At 40.0% G+C, this 17,790-nt stretch overlaps 1 protein-coding gene across 1 annotated transcript in view; it reads left to right on the plus strand.

Annotated features, from left to right (window-relative positions):
- Window positions 1–17,790, plus strand: part of CNTN4 (contactin 4) — a 959,269-nt gene that overhangs the window by 865,481 nt on the left and 75,998 nt on the right. The window contains exon 14 of the mRNA XM_060022925.1: window positions 14,010–14,137. Coding sequence (XP_059878908.1) covers window positions 14,010–14,137 — 128 coding nt within the window. The remainder of the gene's footprint in view (window positions 1–14,009; window positions 14,138–17,790) is intronic.

Genomic DNA, 17,790 nt, shown 5'->3' on the forward strand with positions numbered 1-17,790 from the left:
TAGTAAGTTCTTTATCTGAATCTTATCATCTCCCCAAGGCAAACACGTCTAACAATTCTGCATCACTGAGATGCTGGACACATAAGCAAAGCAAAGCAAAAAAGCATAGATGCTAAACATAAAAATAAATACGATAAAAACATACCTAAGATATCACATTCTGGCCGGGTGTGCTTATCTGCCAGGATGCTGAGCCGACAGCCCGCTTTTTCTTTGGCAAAAGAGGTATTAAGCAGGATTTCAAGAGTTTTGGGGCTCGTATCAGCCAGTCTGATTTTTTAATGATCAGAGATATCCAATTTGAATAATTGAGTACTGTGAATTCTTTGAAAAAGAATGGTAGCACATTTGGTTTGTTGCTTGAGATTATCAGTATTTTCAGGGCTACTATATTCCTTTCATCATTCAAGTTTAACATTTATGCAAAAGCCTCATTCACCAGATTTTCCAAGAAATGTGGTGTGCTGATTATTAGAGGAGGATTTGCCAGAAAACTCTTTTGTACATAAATACAGTACAAATATGTTCAGATATTATCCTGTCCTTCACTTTAAGTAAGTCAGATTCACGATGATCTTTTCTCTTCAAAACCCGCCCCGGCGGGCTTCCCTGGTGGCGCAGTGGTTGAGAGTCCGCCTGCCGATGCAGGGGATACGGGTTCGTGCCCCGGTCCGGGAGGATCCCACATGCCGCGGAGCAGCTAGGCCGGTGAGCCATGGCCGCTGAGCCTTGCGCGTCCGGAGCCTGTGCTCCGCAACGGGAGAGGCCACAACAGTGAGAGGACCGCGTACCGCAAAAAAAAAAAAAAACCTGCCCCGGCAACATCCTTATCGAACTCCCCTTATCACTGACATATCTAAATTACTATCTTCTGTCCGTCCCCAAGACACCTTTAATTATAAGAGCTTCCTGCTTCTTTCTTAAGCTTCTTTCTTAAGCTCCTCACCTCTTCTGTCATCAGCTTCCCCTTGGAATTAGGGAAAGGTCCTTGCAGACTTTGGCTGTTAAATAGAGGCGGACCCATATATCAATTCCTTAAATGTTCTGTCATCATGAGAATTATTTATTGGAACCCATTACCTATGTGACTTCACAGTTCTTTTTCGGTGGTTTGTCTGAAAAGAGTGAAGACTCTTCCTTGAAAAGAAATCACTTTCTTTTCTAGCCAGGGAGGAAAAAATAGTATAACCGTGAGGTTCCTGGGTACATTTTTCACATGACACTTGGTTGAGTATTTGTTGAGAGAAAAGAAGATTGGGGCAAGGACTCAGGTTGATCGTGGAAGTTTCTCCAGTGCAAAATAGACTTGCAGGTACAGGGCACATACAAATGATTCCCCTGGAAAAGAAGATACCCAATATTAATTTCAGCATGTAGAGTCTTTTTACTGAGCTTCATAGAAAACAGTAATACAGTTTACACACTTTCATGACGAAAATTTTTATGGCATCTCTATTTACTCCAGGGCAATGATTTCTCTTTAGCCTTGTGCCATGGGTCAGGGGGAGCTTTAGGAGGCTTATGCACTTTCAAAAACAATGTACATTTTTGCATTTGTGGGGGAGGGAGAATGTTATAATTTGCTTCCTGTTCTTAAAGAGATCTCTGACTTCCACCCACCAAAAAAGGTTACAAATCAAGGTTTTCATCCAAGGAGGTGTCACTAGTGTCTCTACAGTTCTCAAGACTGAATTTTCATCCAATTATCAATATATTTACTGTGTACCTCTTTGTACATAAAGGAGTGTATGAAATAATAAGGGGACAGAAAGAAGTGTAAGACCTGGGCCCTGATTTCTGGAAATTCTTTGGGTAGGTGGGGTGATGGGATATTGAGGCAGTATATGACAAATGCCATGTGAGTAGATTGGACAGCCTTGCAGTGTCATGAATTTGCAGTAATGGGACCTGCCCAACTCAGGTTGATGGCCCACTTGGTCATAATATTGTAAAGGGAGCTTGATCCTGGGAACATGGTTGAAATAGATGTGTGTTTCACAAAGTATAAGACTTGCGCCTCTCCAAGGACGGTACACAGTATACAGACATTGAATGCCAGTGAACCACGTAGTTCTCTGTCTTTCGTGAGTCCACCAGGGAGAAAGTCAGTCTGGTCCTACTGTGTCTGAACACTTTTGAAATCCTGGTTAATACCTCTTTTGCCAAAGAAAAATCAGGCTGTCAGCTCAGTATCCTGGCAGATAAGCACACCCAGCTAGAATGTGATATTTTAGGTATGTTTTTATCATATTTATTTTTATCTTTAGCATCTATTTATGACAAGTGATACTGGTTTCCTTTATTTAATTACTTTAATTTTAAACTTTGAGCCATTTAAAGAAAATATTGTGACTATTAATTATGATAATGATGCAGAAAATAATAATAGTAAAAATGATCATTGCAGCTAACATTTATTAGGTATTACTATGCACCACCACAGTTATAAATGTTTCATGGGTATTTTTACATTTAACCTTCTCACAAACCCTGTGAAATGGAGGTGCTGTTATTTTTATTTTAGAGATGGCAAACTGGAGCCCGGAGAGGCTAAGAGACTTTCCCAAGTCACGTGTCTAATAAATATTGGAGCAAGGATTCAAGCCATCTGGTAGTACATGAATATGACAGAAACTGGGAGCATGCTGGGGAGTTTGGGAAAGTTTAGATTGTACGCCCATTACGGTGATACAGTTAGGAGTTTATGTTCTTTTGTAGAAGGCAAAAACTGATAGGTGCCACTCGTGTGCAGGGCAGGGGGGACTTACGGAATTGTTGCTGGGCCCTGATAGTGGGGTTCTATCGTGATATTGCAGGAACTAGGAGACTCCACTTTGATTTTCTCTCTTAGCAGTGTTATAAAGTCCTGGGTTGAGGGGTTGAAGCACATAAACCATGATCCTGCAATTCCCAAAGGAAAGTCGGGTACATAATCAAATTAAAACATGTTTTTCTCCAGCATAGCCAGTATAGCTATTTGTGCTGTAGAAGCCCCTTCTGCTTACTAAATGATGTAATCTATGTAGTGACCCTCCCTTTCTAATTAATAATTAACATTGTCTTCCAGGCATTTTAGTCACTTCCCAGTACAGGAACCTTCTGTGATTACAACTTTGCTGTGTTTTTATACATTCTTTCCTTTTGCTTCTGCTTTGAGACGATAGTGTGAACACACATTTCTCAATATTAGAAAAAGCAGTTTCAACAAGTAAAATGAAAAAGCCAAAAAAAATGTATTTAATTATAATCAAAGATCTAATGGCAAATTTAAGGAAAACATCTCACACGTGGTTATAATGTTCTTCTGCTTCCTGTTTCGTTTCTTTCCTGGGCCCTCCAGCCCTGCAGGATGGTTTGGTAGAAAGAGTGCAGGCTTTGTAGTGAGATCTGAGTTAGAAACTGTACTCCATCCCTTATTAACTAAACTTGGACATTTTCATTCACTTCTCTGGATTTCATTTTTCTCCACAGAAAAATTGGAATAATAACGCTTCTCAGGATTGTTGTGCAGATTAAATGTGATAAGTGCAAGCACTCAACAGCATCCAGTAGTACACTGTAGGTGCTTAATAAGCTTTCTCACGCCTTGCCCTGCCCAACGCTCAACTGAGTATATTTACAGCTCTTCCTCTGGGTCTTTTGGTCCATTTCTGTGCATGTCTTCTTTATTTTCAATGATTTCTAAAGACAGCTGCAGTTGGTTATTAAACTATTCTAGTGTCCTAAGAGGTTGTTACATAAAACTTCCTGAGTGCCTGTAGCTTAATAATAAGTTTTTTCCTCATTTTCTTGATTTAATAAAAATACATAGAGGTACAGAAAATAGAATATTATATTACCTTCCTGTCCCCACCTCGTTTATCTTCCCAGTGCCTTGTAAATTTATTTGAAATTATCTCAGGTCATAAGAAACTGGAAAAAAGGAATTCTAAGTCTTATATTAATAGAGACACAGAGAAGTACTACCTGAATGAAAGGTAGCAATTTAAGAAACAAATTTTAGACAAAACCATGTCCTGTATTTTATTTCTTCTCCCCCAAACATGGTATTTTTAGTGTTATTTGTAATACAGAAAATTACAAAGTTTTTCCTGCCCAAGAAATGTATTTCCTACGTTCATCCACATACCATGTCATAAAGAATAATTAAAATGAACCTTACAATATTAAATACTCTTCTTGCCCTGAGCAGATAGATCCTTCCAGGTTATTTTATGAATCTTTTAAAACTGTTGTTCAGAGAAAATTAGAGCCGGATCAAACCAGGTTAAACAAACATGAGTTTATTTTCTTTTTCCAGCAGTGCTGGAGGCAAGGGCAGTAGCTCTGAACTGCCAATTGTTCTGCAGGCAGAAACACACAGGTTGCTCACTGGTTTATTAAATTCGAATCTGACGACAGAAAGCAAATTATCTCTAAGGGAACTTTATCACCAGGGTGTCTGTTCAATAGCGATGTCTATTGCTGCCTTGGACATTACACAGAAAGATCAATGACAGGCTGGCCTGAAACCACCCTTAGAGTAAGTTTCTTCCCACTGACCTTCACTTAAATTGGTCATCCAAAGCATCCTTTATTCTTAAGATGGGGAGGAAAGCCATCTTCTAGAGCTCTCAGTTGACTCTTTATAAATTGCGCCTTACTACGAAACAGTCTTTCTTTCATAAACCAGGATAATTCATTCTCCCCAATCAGGCTGAGCATTTCCATGTATCTTTTGAAATTAAATATATAAACTCAAGCAAATTCCAGTTAAAAGTTGTAGTAGCCAGCATTCTTCAGAAAAGCTGAACCAATAGGATATATAGGAGAAGGTTTATTATAGAAGTGGGCTCACACATTTATGGAGGCAGGAGGTCACACGGTCTGCCGTTTGCAAGCTGGAGAAGCAGGAAAGCTGGTGGTGTCATTCAGAGTTCCAAAGCCTGAGAGTAGGCATACGTCCCAGTCCAAGCCTAAAGGTCCAAGAATCAGGAGCACGGACATCCAAGGTCAGGAGAAGATGGGTGTCCCAGTTCAAAGAGAGAACGGATTCTCCCTTCCTCAGCTTTTTTATTCTATCAGTCCTTCTAAAGATGGGACGATGACCGTCCGTATTGGCAATGGCAATCTATACTCTCTCCACCAACTCAAATGCTAATCTCTTCCAGAGACACCCTCCCAGACACACTCAGAAATAATGTTTTACTAGCTATCTGAGCATCCCTTAGCCCGGTCAAGCTGACACATAAAATTAACCATCACAAAAATTAAAATATCTTTTGAATTTTATGAAAATAGATAGCCAAATTCAAACCCAAACAAGTCCTATTTTTTTTTCTTCAGAGCAGTGTTTCGGTGTGTCTTGCTAATGCCTACAGCATATCAATGCCAGTTAACCTGCCAGGCTTTTCCTATTTCTCAGCTGGCACAAAGCCAGGGATAGCTCTGAGTACATATGTCTTCAGGTCTGTTGGTCACAGGCTGATTCTCTAGTTGATAGGTGGAAAAGACAAATCTTTGTCTCTTCCTTACCACCTCTCCACTCCTTCAGAGTTTTGACTACTTCATGGGTGTCATATTCTAAAACTATTTTGTATTTCCATTGCCTCAAGGACAAGTAAAGATACGGCTGCTCTCCAGCAGTTTGGCTTCTATGCAGAACTATTTAGAAAACACGTAGATCACCGTTTGGTAGAGATCTCCTCTACCTAATTTTGACCATAATTTTAACATCAAAATAAATACTAATTAATCGTCTAGACAACAAAGAACAGATAGAATGGAAGTTCTACTTGATTCCAACAAATAAACTGGGTTAATTAAAGAAAAAATTGAACTTGGAGGTAGGCCTTAATCCTTGTTTTCCTCTTGGACTTTTACCCTTCTACACATTATCCATTACCACATCAAACTGTCCTTCAGACTCTGCATGTGATTATTTTGTTTTAACATCTTTATTGGACTATAATTGCTTTACAATAGTATGTTAGTTTCTGCTGTATAACAAATTGAGTCAGCTATATGTTTACATATATCCCCATATCCCTTCCCTCTTGCATCTCCTTCCCACTCTCCCTGTCCCACCCCTCTAGGTGGTCACAAAGCACCGAGCTGATCTCCCTGTGCTATGCGGCTTCCTCCCACTAGCTATCTATTTGACATTTGGTAGTGTATATATGTCCACCACACGTGATTATTAGTTTATTACCACCTAAAGAGCGATAATTTCAAGTCTCTTTTAGCTACTCTTGGGGAAAAGGGCCAGGCCCATGGAGAAGGGAAGTGGATGCACTGGGGAGACCACGTGTGATGGTTCTGCCCCCCACATCACCCCTTCTCCTTATCCTCTGCTGGCTGCGAAGTAGGCGCTGAAGCTGCTTGCTCAACCTAGACCGATAATTCTGGTGGGTTTCCATTCTTAACACTTACGATTGGTTGAAGAATGTCCCTTAAGTTTCATATCTACCTGAAGTTCAAATGAAGACATACAAGATTAGGATGGACCCTAAACCAATGACTGGGGTCCTTGTAAGAAGAGGGAGATTTGGGTACAGACACATGCACAGAGGGAAGACGACGTGGGGAGACACACAGTAAGAACTGCCTGTGAGGATGGAGTCAGAGATTGGAGTGATACATCGGTAAGCCAAGGAGCACCGAGGATGGTTGACTGTCCCCAGAAGCTAAGAGAGGCAAGAAGGACTCTCCTTCAGAGCCTCCGAAAGGAGCCAGCTCTGCCAGTGCCTTCATTTCAAACTCCTGCTCTCCAGAACTGTGGGACAAGGAATTCCTCTTGGTTTGAGCCACCTGGTTCGTGATACTTTGCTATGGCAGTTCTAGGAAACGAATACAAAGCCCAATTTCTCCTCGAATCCCACTGCTCTGTTCTGTGTGGGATGTCTGGGGTGGGGAGAGTCCAAGAGGGAAGCAAGTGTGGCCTTAAACCTAAAGGCTACCCCCAAGCCCTATCCCATGAGCTCAGCACATCACGAAGGTTTAAAGTAATTTCAAAAGGCCACAGGAGTGAGGTAGAGACATTAATGAGCTGTTCAAGCCAGGGATGGTGGGAGCTGCAAAGCCCACCAGCTGCTTAAAGGAGTTTCCCCCTCCTTTCCTCTAGCCCACTGGTGCCCTGAGGGGAAGTGTTGCAGGACTACCCCATCTTCCCATTTGCCAAAATTAGCCAGGAATGAGTTTGTACACGAACTCTCCCAATTATTTGGTTTAAAACAAAATTCTGTTGCAGAATGAAGCAAACACATCTATGGCTAGGCAGTTCCTCATTCTAGGGCCTCACCTGTGGTTCCTGGGATCAGGGGTCCTGTGACAGCACCCCACCATCCTGTCAGTTTGCTTGAGCTGAGACGTAGCAGTGCTTCTGTTGACCGTGTTTGAAGTTTTTTCGTTTGTTTAATTTTTTTTAACTTTTTATTTTATATTGGAGTTTAGCCGATGAACAGTGTTGTGATAGTTTCAGGTGCACAGCAAAGCGACTCAGCCATACATATACAGGTATCCATTCTCCCCCAGACTGCCCTCCCATCCAGGCTGCCACATAACATTGAGCAGAGTTCCTCGTGCTATACAGTAGGTCCTTGTTGGTTATCCATGCAGCAGTGTGTACATGTCAATCCCAAATTCCCTAACTATTCCTTCCCCACAACCTTCCGCCAGTGTTCACTCCCAGTATAACATGTAAACCGATTCTTTGACATTCAGGCTTTCAACTTCCAAACATGTTTTCTGGAACTCATCATGTATAAAAGAAAGGGGCAACCTGTTGTGACCCTTTGAGGTTTGTTTTTTTTTTTAATTACGTAAAATTTTAAGTGAGTCATGATCTAACAATATTAAAGATAATATTAAATTTAACTTAACAGTTTGATACTTCCATTGTCTGTTGAAAGGAAATTATCAATCCATAATTCCTCCCTTTGCAGAAGGGGAGAAGTGATTTTCTAAGCTGCACTTTAAAGGGATTTACTTATAAGGGAAGTGTTTCCTTATGACTCAGAGGCAGGCGAGGACATGCTGCCTCTGTCATCAGCAACTGGGCTTCCATGGAGAATTACCCAGAACATCATAGGTCGCCATTTTAGAATAACCCTCCTCTGTAGGGTGACAGGATATTGCGGAGTTGGCAGTTTTTGTCCTCTGTTACTAAAGCCCCCAAAAAGAAAAGATCAGCATGTTTAAAGGTCCAATGTCCCCAGACAGGGTTAGATTTATAGGACTGACAAGGTCAGCTCTTCAATGGCTGAAACCCAGAGCCTCATACTGAGAAAGAGAGATTCAATTTGTCTCATAATTCCAAATACGCTCCGAGCCACTATGGATCTGAAGTCTCCAAATGACAGTGGAGGAACAACTGCTTCTCTGTGTGATTGGTAATTTATTATGTTGTGAATTAGATGACCTCTTCTCTTGTGGAGAAAGTTAAGCCCTATGTCATACTTTTATTTTTACTGCTTGCTGATTTATCATCTTTGACTTTTCTCTGATACTTATCAATGTTTTAAAAAGAGCAGGTAGGTCAAGGTTAACTTTTCTGTTCTAAGCCAGAAACAGATTTACATTTTCAATTCTTTTTCTCTAACTCCATCACTGTGCGTGAGTATTAGGAGGAGTCAGAGTTCAATATCAAGCTAATAGCTACAGGTCAGTCAGTAGTCTGAAACAGGGAAACAAAAATGAAGTAGAAACTTTGAAACCTCATGAAGAAATAGACATGAAAATGAAACTGTCCTTGAACTGGACTTAGGCACTTTATTCATAGAACAAAAATGGATGCAGTAGTATTAGGTGAAAAATACTTTTTCTAAGTTGGTATAGGATCCACATTGAAGGGAAGCAAGTATCTAAATATTAGTATTGAGGTGCATTTCAGAAGTTCCTTGAGTTCATCCAAATTAGCCCCCAAGGCCAAGTGTTAGCTCTGTAGCTAATTCATCCCTCATCAAATTCCCAAAAAGCAGATTCAAAGCAATAGGTCATTGTATAGTTAGCTTTTATTTGCAGGAATAAATGGTATATGTTACAGCTGGGTGTGAAGAAGCTGATGTCAGTTTTCTCATACTCAGAACCCCATGGTTATTCCTCCATAGTGGAGTTAATCGGTCTTCTAGCAGCAAGTTCTATGGAGGTGGCATCACAGAATCATCTGCAGAATCTATTCCCTCCTCTCCACGTTCACTGCCACCATCTCCTGAACAAGTTCGGTAATTTCTTTAAGAGATTGGATTCGTCCAGTTATAAGGGCTGAGGACCCAATTCTAATATCTTAAATTGGTGACTCGTATGACCGGAGCATCCAAAGGACACTGCAGCCTTCAGGCATGGATGGAAACAGGGGTTCAAAGATGTCGTAAGGTCTCTACCTCTCCTTTTCTCTGTGTCCCTTGGGCTCTATTTATCTTTGCTTGGCTTCTTGAAGACATGATTTCTTTGGCAGGCAAAACGACTGCCAATGGTTCTAGGTGCCCATCTCCAGACTTAACAATTCAGCAGAAAGACGGTTTCCTCAAATGGCTCCTGATTTTGGTGAACTGCCTATTTCTAAACCAATCACTTCAGAGAGGAGAATAGGGTCTCCTGATTGGCCAGGCCTCCTGCGTCCTTGCCCATCTTTATACTCTAGATAGTATGGGAAACAGCTTCTCCACTGGAAAAAGTAATGCCGCTTTTTCTATACATTTATACAAATGTGTGCATTATGGTATATAACACAGTGGAATCATTTCTAGTTATATAACCATCTAAGGTCCTCCTGATTTATAGAGACCTGGTATACAGGAGGTAGATAGTAGATATCTACAAGTGCATGAGTCCAGTTTTTCATCCCCTTCCATGACAACTTGTGGTCACCGGTGTGTTCCTTAAGCATAATCATGTGTTGCCAGACTTCAGAGGGGAAGGACTACTGCAGAGTAGTCTTAGTCTTAACAGAGGCCTTTATTAATGCTTGAAACAATGGATCTAGGAGGGAACAGAGCTTTAGTTAATAGAGCATTTGGCTAGTGCACTTACATGGTGCATTTTATGTGCCATGCACTGTTCTCAGCACTGCACATCTCTACAACAACCCTATGGATATAGTTACTTTTATTTTTATTTATTTATTTATTTGCGGTACGGGGTCCTCTCACTGTTGTGGCCTCTCCCGCCGTGGAGCACAGGCTCTGGACACACAGGCTCAGCGGCCGTGGCTCACGGGCCCAGCCGCTCCACGGCATGTGGGATCTTCCCGGACCGGGGCACGAATCCACGTTCCCTGCATCAGCAGGCAGACTCTCAACCACTGCACCACCAGGGAAGCCCTATAGTTACTTTTATTATTACACTATCTCAAATTAAAAAATTTAGATACAGAGACATTAACTTACCCAAAGTCACATAGCTCGTAACTGGTCCAAGCCTGGTTTGAGGCTAGACAGTTGAGTTCCAGATCATATGTCCTTATTCACTACACTGCATTGCTCAGATAAGGAAGTGGTTGAATTTCCCAAAAGAGCAGTTCTCCCAACTTAATATTGCGCCCACAATTGGATTATCCCTAGGAAGAGTAAGCGGCCACAGAAGTGTGATGTGATTTAATGACAGCTACTAAAAATTACAAATCCTTCTACAAATTTTCTCCTTCACTGATCTTCTCCATCGTCTGGAACTCTAGCACTGGAGGCTTAGCTCTTTGTTCAACTCTTTGTGAAAAACAATGGGAAGATTAACACACTAAACCCCTGTGAGCCACTAAAATCTTGAAGATGGGTAGTACGGTAGTTTGTAAATTTCCTTTCTCATTTCATGAGACCCGTAGGAAATTGGACAGGGAAGTTTTGAGGAAACAATGGATTTCCATAAAGGGAAAGAAGAGCCTTGTGAGAGGTTGTGAAGAGCTAGCTGGGTCCCATAGCTGAGTAGCCACAATATGTTGGGTGCCTTTTGTGCTATGGAAATACCAAAATTAGGGATGCACGATGGAAATGACACTGGGAAAAACATGTGTACAGCACTTTACAGTTAATAGAAACTTTCACGTATATTATCTATTGTATAAGATAATCATCATAGTATCCTGTGTCATTAAAAAATAAAGACTGATGTAGATCAGTGGCTCTCAACTTGGGGTGATTTTGCCCCCAGGGAACATTTGGGAGCTATTTTTGTTTGTCATGACTTGGGAGGAGGGGCAGAGCTACTGGAGTACAGTGGGTAGAGGATAAAGATGCTGTTAAACATCCTCCCCAGGACAAAGACTTCTCTGGTCCAAAATGTCAGTAGTGAGAAACCTTTTTGTCTTGGAGCATAAGTCATTTGGCCACAGGTCATACACTTAGCAAGTATCAGGGTGAAGGCTAGGACCCAGGTCATCTGATGACAAATCCTGTGCTTGTTTCCTTATTCATATCCTTTGGCATTATACAGTATGCAGTGTGATACAGGCTTTTTAGGTTTGGGGAATTTTAAATGGTATAAATCTGGTGCTTTGAAAGAGTCAGCTCACCCCTCAGAGCGTTTAATACACCGTAGGCCTATGTTACTTCGTGGAAGTAGACTCCATGTCAAAAACACAAATGTCTGTCACCTTCCTTATTGAGTTCTCGTATGCCAACATTTCACAGTGTCCAGCAAATTATTTTGTAAATGGGAATATGATTAATTCTTTTAAAGCTATTTTTGTGATTATTGAGGTAATTAGGATTTCATCACCACTCTATTTTTATAAGTACATTCTGCTCTTTGGCTAATGGGGTATCATACGTTCTTTATTGAGCAAGTGTTATGTGTATACCTATGGTGTAAATGAACAAAGGGCCTCCTTGTCTGTATCCTGTACATTGATTTGGGATGACCCAGTTAATTCATATATTGCCTTCAGGTTGTCACATATGATAGGTGGAGTGCATGAAGCAAGATGATTTAATAACTATATTAAGAGAATGGTGTCCCATTTTCCCCATATATACCAGTGATTAAATAAGAGGACAGTTTTGAAGATAAAAGAGAACTACTACCTAATAAATACCAGGAATCTCACTGACCCTCTTACATAAGTTTTTACTGTCATCCTAGAAGATTGGTGCTATGAGTTCTATTCTATAGATGAGGAAGCTAAAACTGAAAAAGTTAAGCAAGTTGCCTCCATCCAGTCACACAGCTAGAGCTGATAGAACTGGAATTTGAACACCCATCCTTCTGATGCCAACATCCTTTGTAGAGTTCTCACACCGTCATACTGTCTCATCAGCCTAAATCATAGAACCTGGAGTGGGTCGTCAGGAAGGCTGTCAATTCTCTATCCCTAAGAGCCTTTGAGAAAAGTATATGCAACATTTGCGACCCAGTGCATCTAAACCTTCCCTTGATTTTAAACCGTTAGCCAAAATTCTATTAAGTAAAGCTGTGCCCATCCTAGTCCTTTTGTAAAGGACTCTGTTAAGGTTGGAACTACTGCCAAGTGGTTCAGTGACTCTGAATTCCTATAACATAATATTGATTTTCCTTTTATGATATTTATTTACTCATTCACTCCGTCACTTAACAGATGCTTACAGGGCATCTACTACATGTCGGTCCTGTGTACTAGATCCAGGAGATTGAGTCCTCAAACAAACACAGTCCCTGCCCTCAGAGAAGCTGATATTCCATGTGATAGGACAGTTAACTAGTAAACAAAACTTCTGGATTGTGTTGAATGGGAGGAAATAAAGTGGCTGCAGGAAAAGAGAATAACAGGAAAAGGGAAATTCACTTTAGAAATGTAAGTCGGGAAAAGTCTATAAGGGACAGCTTGAGGTCCTGAGAGGGTATGAAGGTGAGAGCTATGCCCTGATATCAAGGCAGACAGAACAGCAAACAGAAAGGTCCTGAGGTAAGAAAGGGGTTCAGATACTCTAAGAACTTGCAGAAGGCCAGTGTGACTAGAGTTCACCAAAGGGTAGAAAGATTAAGGTGAAATAAAGTAGGCTAGAGAAGGGCAAAGGCCAGATCCCTTAGGCTTTGTAGGTTCTAGGAAAGAATCTCTTCTGAGTGCAACTCAGAGCCAAAGAAGGATCTTTAAGCCTGGGGGGTGACGTAGTCTGATCTATATTTTAAAAGATTCCCTGGCCACTGACTGAAGAATGCATTTGAGGGGCAGGCGTAGAAATAGATCATTTAAGAGGCTGTCGTGAAGGGTTGGGTGAAAAAGAGGGAGCAGAAGAGATAGACAGAAGTGGGTAGATTTGAAAGATATAGTGAAGATTCAACAGGCATTTACCTTGAATGGGCCATCTGTGTACCTTTCTTATTTCTCCAGCTAGCCTCTAAGCCATGCTGTGTGTCTTATTCATCCTAGCATCTCTCCCTTCAGCTGTAGTCAAGTTTAAAACAGGGTCCTCTCGAATCCTTCCTGTTCCAGTTTTGTGTCTGTCAGTGAAAGTGTTTCCTTCCCACCTGGTAGCAGATATTTGTCCCTAATTGTGGGCCCTGAGATGGCCATCTACATTTGCTATTTTGCCAAAGTCATACCTTGTTGTGGAATATTTTAATTTTTTAAGTTCAGTTTTTGCATCTTTTTAAAAGTGTATTGTCTGACATATTTCAGAAAGAAATATGCTTAATAATAACTCATTTAATTTAAGCCTTCTCATCTAGAAGAAAACACTTTCAATGAAAATGCATAAAGTGGCCCATCAAGGGATTTATTTTTTCTTATTCTTCAGCAGTTTTAAGACTAACGGTGATCTACAGTAAGCCTTCTCTCTGCATAATGTGGTTAGAGCTGTCGAAGAGAGAGAATGGTTACAACGAGTCTCCTTTTTCTAATAGTTATTCCAACAGACTGTTGAGACCATATTAGCAAGAAAAGTATTAAGAGTACTAAGTCATGCATCCTAATCATGTGTATGTAGACGAATATCCTAAAGATGAAGCTGTCAAGTGATGTAGCCATGATTTAATAGTTTGAAAATGACAGAATGACAGAAATAATTTCCAGTTGGTCATATGGGATAAACTTACCATTTTGGGTTTATTTGCTTTGATTTCAGAATTACCATTTCTGAAGATGGAAGCCTCAGAATCGTCAATGTGACTAAATCAGATGCTGGAAGTTATACCTGCATAGCCACTAACCATTTTGGAACTGCTAGCAGTACTGGAAACCTGGTAGTAAAAGGTAATTACTAACCGGGAGAACATATAGATTAATATGTGTGTCCTCATTTCAAATAATGTAATCTATTGAAGTGACATCCTTCATATTAATATGTACAGATATCACTGTGTCGCTAAATTAATTCATCATGGCAAACATGATATGATTAATAATTCTTAGGGAACTGTTGGTAATGCATATGAGTGAAAAGCTATCTTATTTCAGGATCATCCAATACAATTTTGAGAATTACAGCCATTGTAGCTATTATAGTATTGTAACTAATGTTATCTTCAATCCTTTAATTAAATTTCTTTCAAGTCTCTATAGATTTGGAATTCATGTCTAGGAACACTGTGCTAACAAATTAAAAACCCACGACTCAAATAGTAATTTTAGCTAACATTGTTTAAGCAATGACATTGGTGATTTTTTACAAGAGCTGCCTTGGTTATTCAGAGGTATGGATGTGGAGTATTATACTAATAAAGGGCTTTGACCACCCCTGTGTTTTGCTTCAGTCACCCAGCCAACCCTGTCGGTTTTAAAGAAGGAAAATTTTCCACATCCCTTAGCCTGGGTGCTTTATAGTAGAGACAGAAACTCCTTTATGCTCTTGGCATGGCACAGGATGTAAGTCTATTCCAACACCAGGTTGATGGGATGGGCTGAAAGTACCAAGTAAGAATTGTGAGAGATGAGATTTTAATTTACATTTAATGTGCATTTCTATCACTTTATATCTTGCCCCCGAGTCAGGGATCTTGGCAATTATCTGACTGAGGAAGATAAAGCTTAGGTTGGTGAGTTTCTCAGGGTCACCAGTAGCAGAAGAGGGATGTGAACCCAGGAATCCTGATTCTGCATTCTCCCTGGTTCTTTCTACTGTGCCAGGAAATCTTACTCATTTTTCCTGTTTCTCTATAATAGATACAGATGTGTTACAGCATATTTATTATTTCCCTCTTGCCCATTTGTAGCTCCCTCTGTGAAGTAAGATAGCCTAAGGCAAATTAAAATATCCCCAAAAGAATATTTGCCTCTATTTTAATTTAAAGAAGAAAACTAAAAATTACCTAATTATGTATTTCGGAGTCATTAGAAGTTGGAAAAGTACTGCCACTTATGGAAGCCTTTTTATCATAAACATACTTGTCTATGCAGATAGAAAACTGTAAGTTCAAGAGTCAGACGTAAATCTGTATTTGGATGGACTCCAGCTATTTCAACCTATTATTCACTCAGAGCAATAGTGTGGGTATGTGACTATGTGTTCGTTCTGTTTCACAGGGCAGAGAAAAAAGAAGTTAGTAAGACTTGTAAAACAAAATTTCAGCTAGACGTCTTTGCTAATGTATAGCTTTCTCAGCTACAAAAGGAAACTTAGTGATGGACTAGGACCAGGAGGAACCGCAAGGTTTCAGAGCTGATCCATGACAGAGCTGACACCTAACTATAGATGATTTGCTAGTTATGGAGATAAAAGAGAAGAGTAGGCAGAAGTCTTCAGTAGTGATGAAGAGGCTGGGCTCAGAGTCAGAGAGATCTGGCTTTGAACCTTATTTCTCCCACTTACTGGCTCCGTGACCTTGGATGGGATAATTAACCTGTGTGGGGATAATAGCAATGCTGACATCATCGGGTTGTTTTGATGACTGAGATTATCCTTGTGAACCGCTTAACATGGTGCTTGGCACTTAGGAAATACTAGTAGTTGCTTTTGCTGTTGTTGTTTGTATTTTAACAAAATGGCTCTACATACCTTCTAAATCTTATTGAAATGGAAATTCATGAAGTTTCCACCCATTAGGAGAATCAGTAAAGAGAAGGGAGCCTGCCACAAAGACATGACTGAGACTGTGAAAGACTATGAACACCTGAGCAGAGACGTCATATATATGCCGCTATGTATTGTTGAAACTGGGGTATTTTCACATGTAGGAATAAGTTATGTCCTGTGTTTGGTTAGTATCCTTCTCATAAACCTGACTTCCTCAGCTCTCAAAATAGTTGGCAGAAAGGAAAATCCTCTCTTTCCCATCAGAGTCCATCTCCCAGGAGTACCACCAGCCCCAGGATAAAAACATTCTTAACCATGCGTAGAATTCCCTGCTGCTCCTCTTGTAGTGAATTATGGTACAAAGCTTAGAGAGACACCAGTGATGAAATGCACAATGATCGCCTCCTTACTTGGGTGGATGTAAATGTTGCTGACATGGTAACTTCTTTCTATGTTAAGAAACTTAACACTTCATTTTTTGCCTTCTAGTAAAATGTAAACAGTGATTCCGCATGTATAACGGATTATTTTAGGCAATCCAGAGTTAAACTGGGTTTTTTTAATTTAAGTAATTATTTCTTTCAGTGTATATTAGGAAAATGCTAGTTTTTTTCTCTTTGTTCCTGTGATCTGGTTCACATCTGCACAAATTTCTTTTTTTTTATTTAATTTATTTTTTTATACAGCAGGTTCTTATTAGTTATCCATTTTATACAAATTAGCATATATATGTCAATCCCAGTTTCCCAATTCGTCCCACCACCACCCCCACCGCCACTTCCCCGCCTTGGTGTCCATACGTTTGTTCTCTACATCTGTGTCTCAATTTCTGCCCTGCAAACTTGTTTATCTGTACAATTTTTCTGGGTTCCACATATATGCGTTAATATACGATATTTGTTTGTCTCTTTCTGACTTACTTCACTCTGTATGACAGTCTCTAGATCCATCCATGTCTCTACAAATGACCCAATTTCATTCCTTTTTATGGCTGAGTAACATTCCATTGTATATATGTATCACATCTTCTTTATTCATTCCTCTGTGGATGGGCATTTAGCTTGCTTCCATGAACTGACTGTTGTAAACAGTGCTGCAACGAACATTGGGGTGCATGTGTCTTTTTGAATTATGGTTTTCTCTGGGTATGTGCCCAGAAGTGGGATTGCTGGGTCATATGGTAATTCTATTTTTAGTTTTTTAAGGAACCTCCATACTGTTCTCCATAGTAGCTGTATCAATTTACATTCCCACCAACAGTGCAAGAGGGTTCCCTTTTCTCCACACCCTCTCCAGCATTTGTTGTTTGTAGATTTTCTGGTGATGCCCATTCTAACTGGTGTGAGGTGATACCTCATTGTAGTTTTGATTTGCATTTCTCTAATAATTAGTGATGTTGAGCATCTTTTCATGTGCTTCTTGGTCATCTGTATGTTTTCTTTGGAGAAATGTCTGTTTAGGTCTTCTGCCCATTTTTGGATTGGATTGTTTTTTTTTAATATTGAGCTGCATGAGCTGTTTATATATTTTGGAGATTAAATCTGTGTCCGTTGATTCGTTTGCAAATATTTTCTCCCATTTGGAGGGTTGTCTTTTCATCTTGTTTGTAGTTTCCTTTGCTGTGCAACAACTTTTAAGTTTCATTAGGTCCCGTTTGTTTATTTTTGGTTTTATTTCCATTACTCTAGGAGGTGGATCAAAAAAGATCTTGCTGTGATTTATGTCAAAGAGTCTTCTTCCTATGTTTTCCTCTAAGATTTTTATACTGTCTGGTCTTACATTTAGATCTCTAATCCATTTTGAGTTTATTTTTGTGTATGTTGTTAGGCAGTGTTCTAATTTCATTCTTACATGTAGCTGTCCAATTTTCCCAGCACCACTTATTGAAGAGACT

This window comes from Delphinus delphis, chromosome 10, assembly GCF_949987515.2.
Source record: "Delphinus delphis chromosome 10, mDelDel1.2, whole genome shotgun sequence".
In the NCBI taxonomy this organism is placed as follows: Eukaryota; Metazoa; Chordata; class Mammalia; order Artiodactyla; family Delphinidae; genus Delphinus; species Delphinus delphis.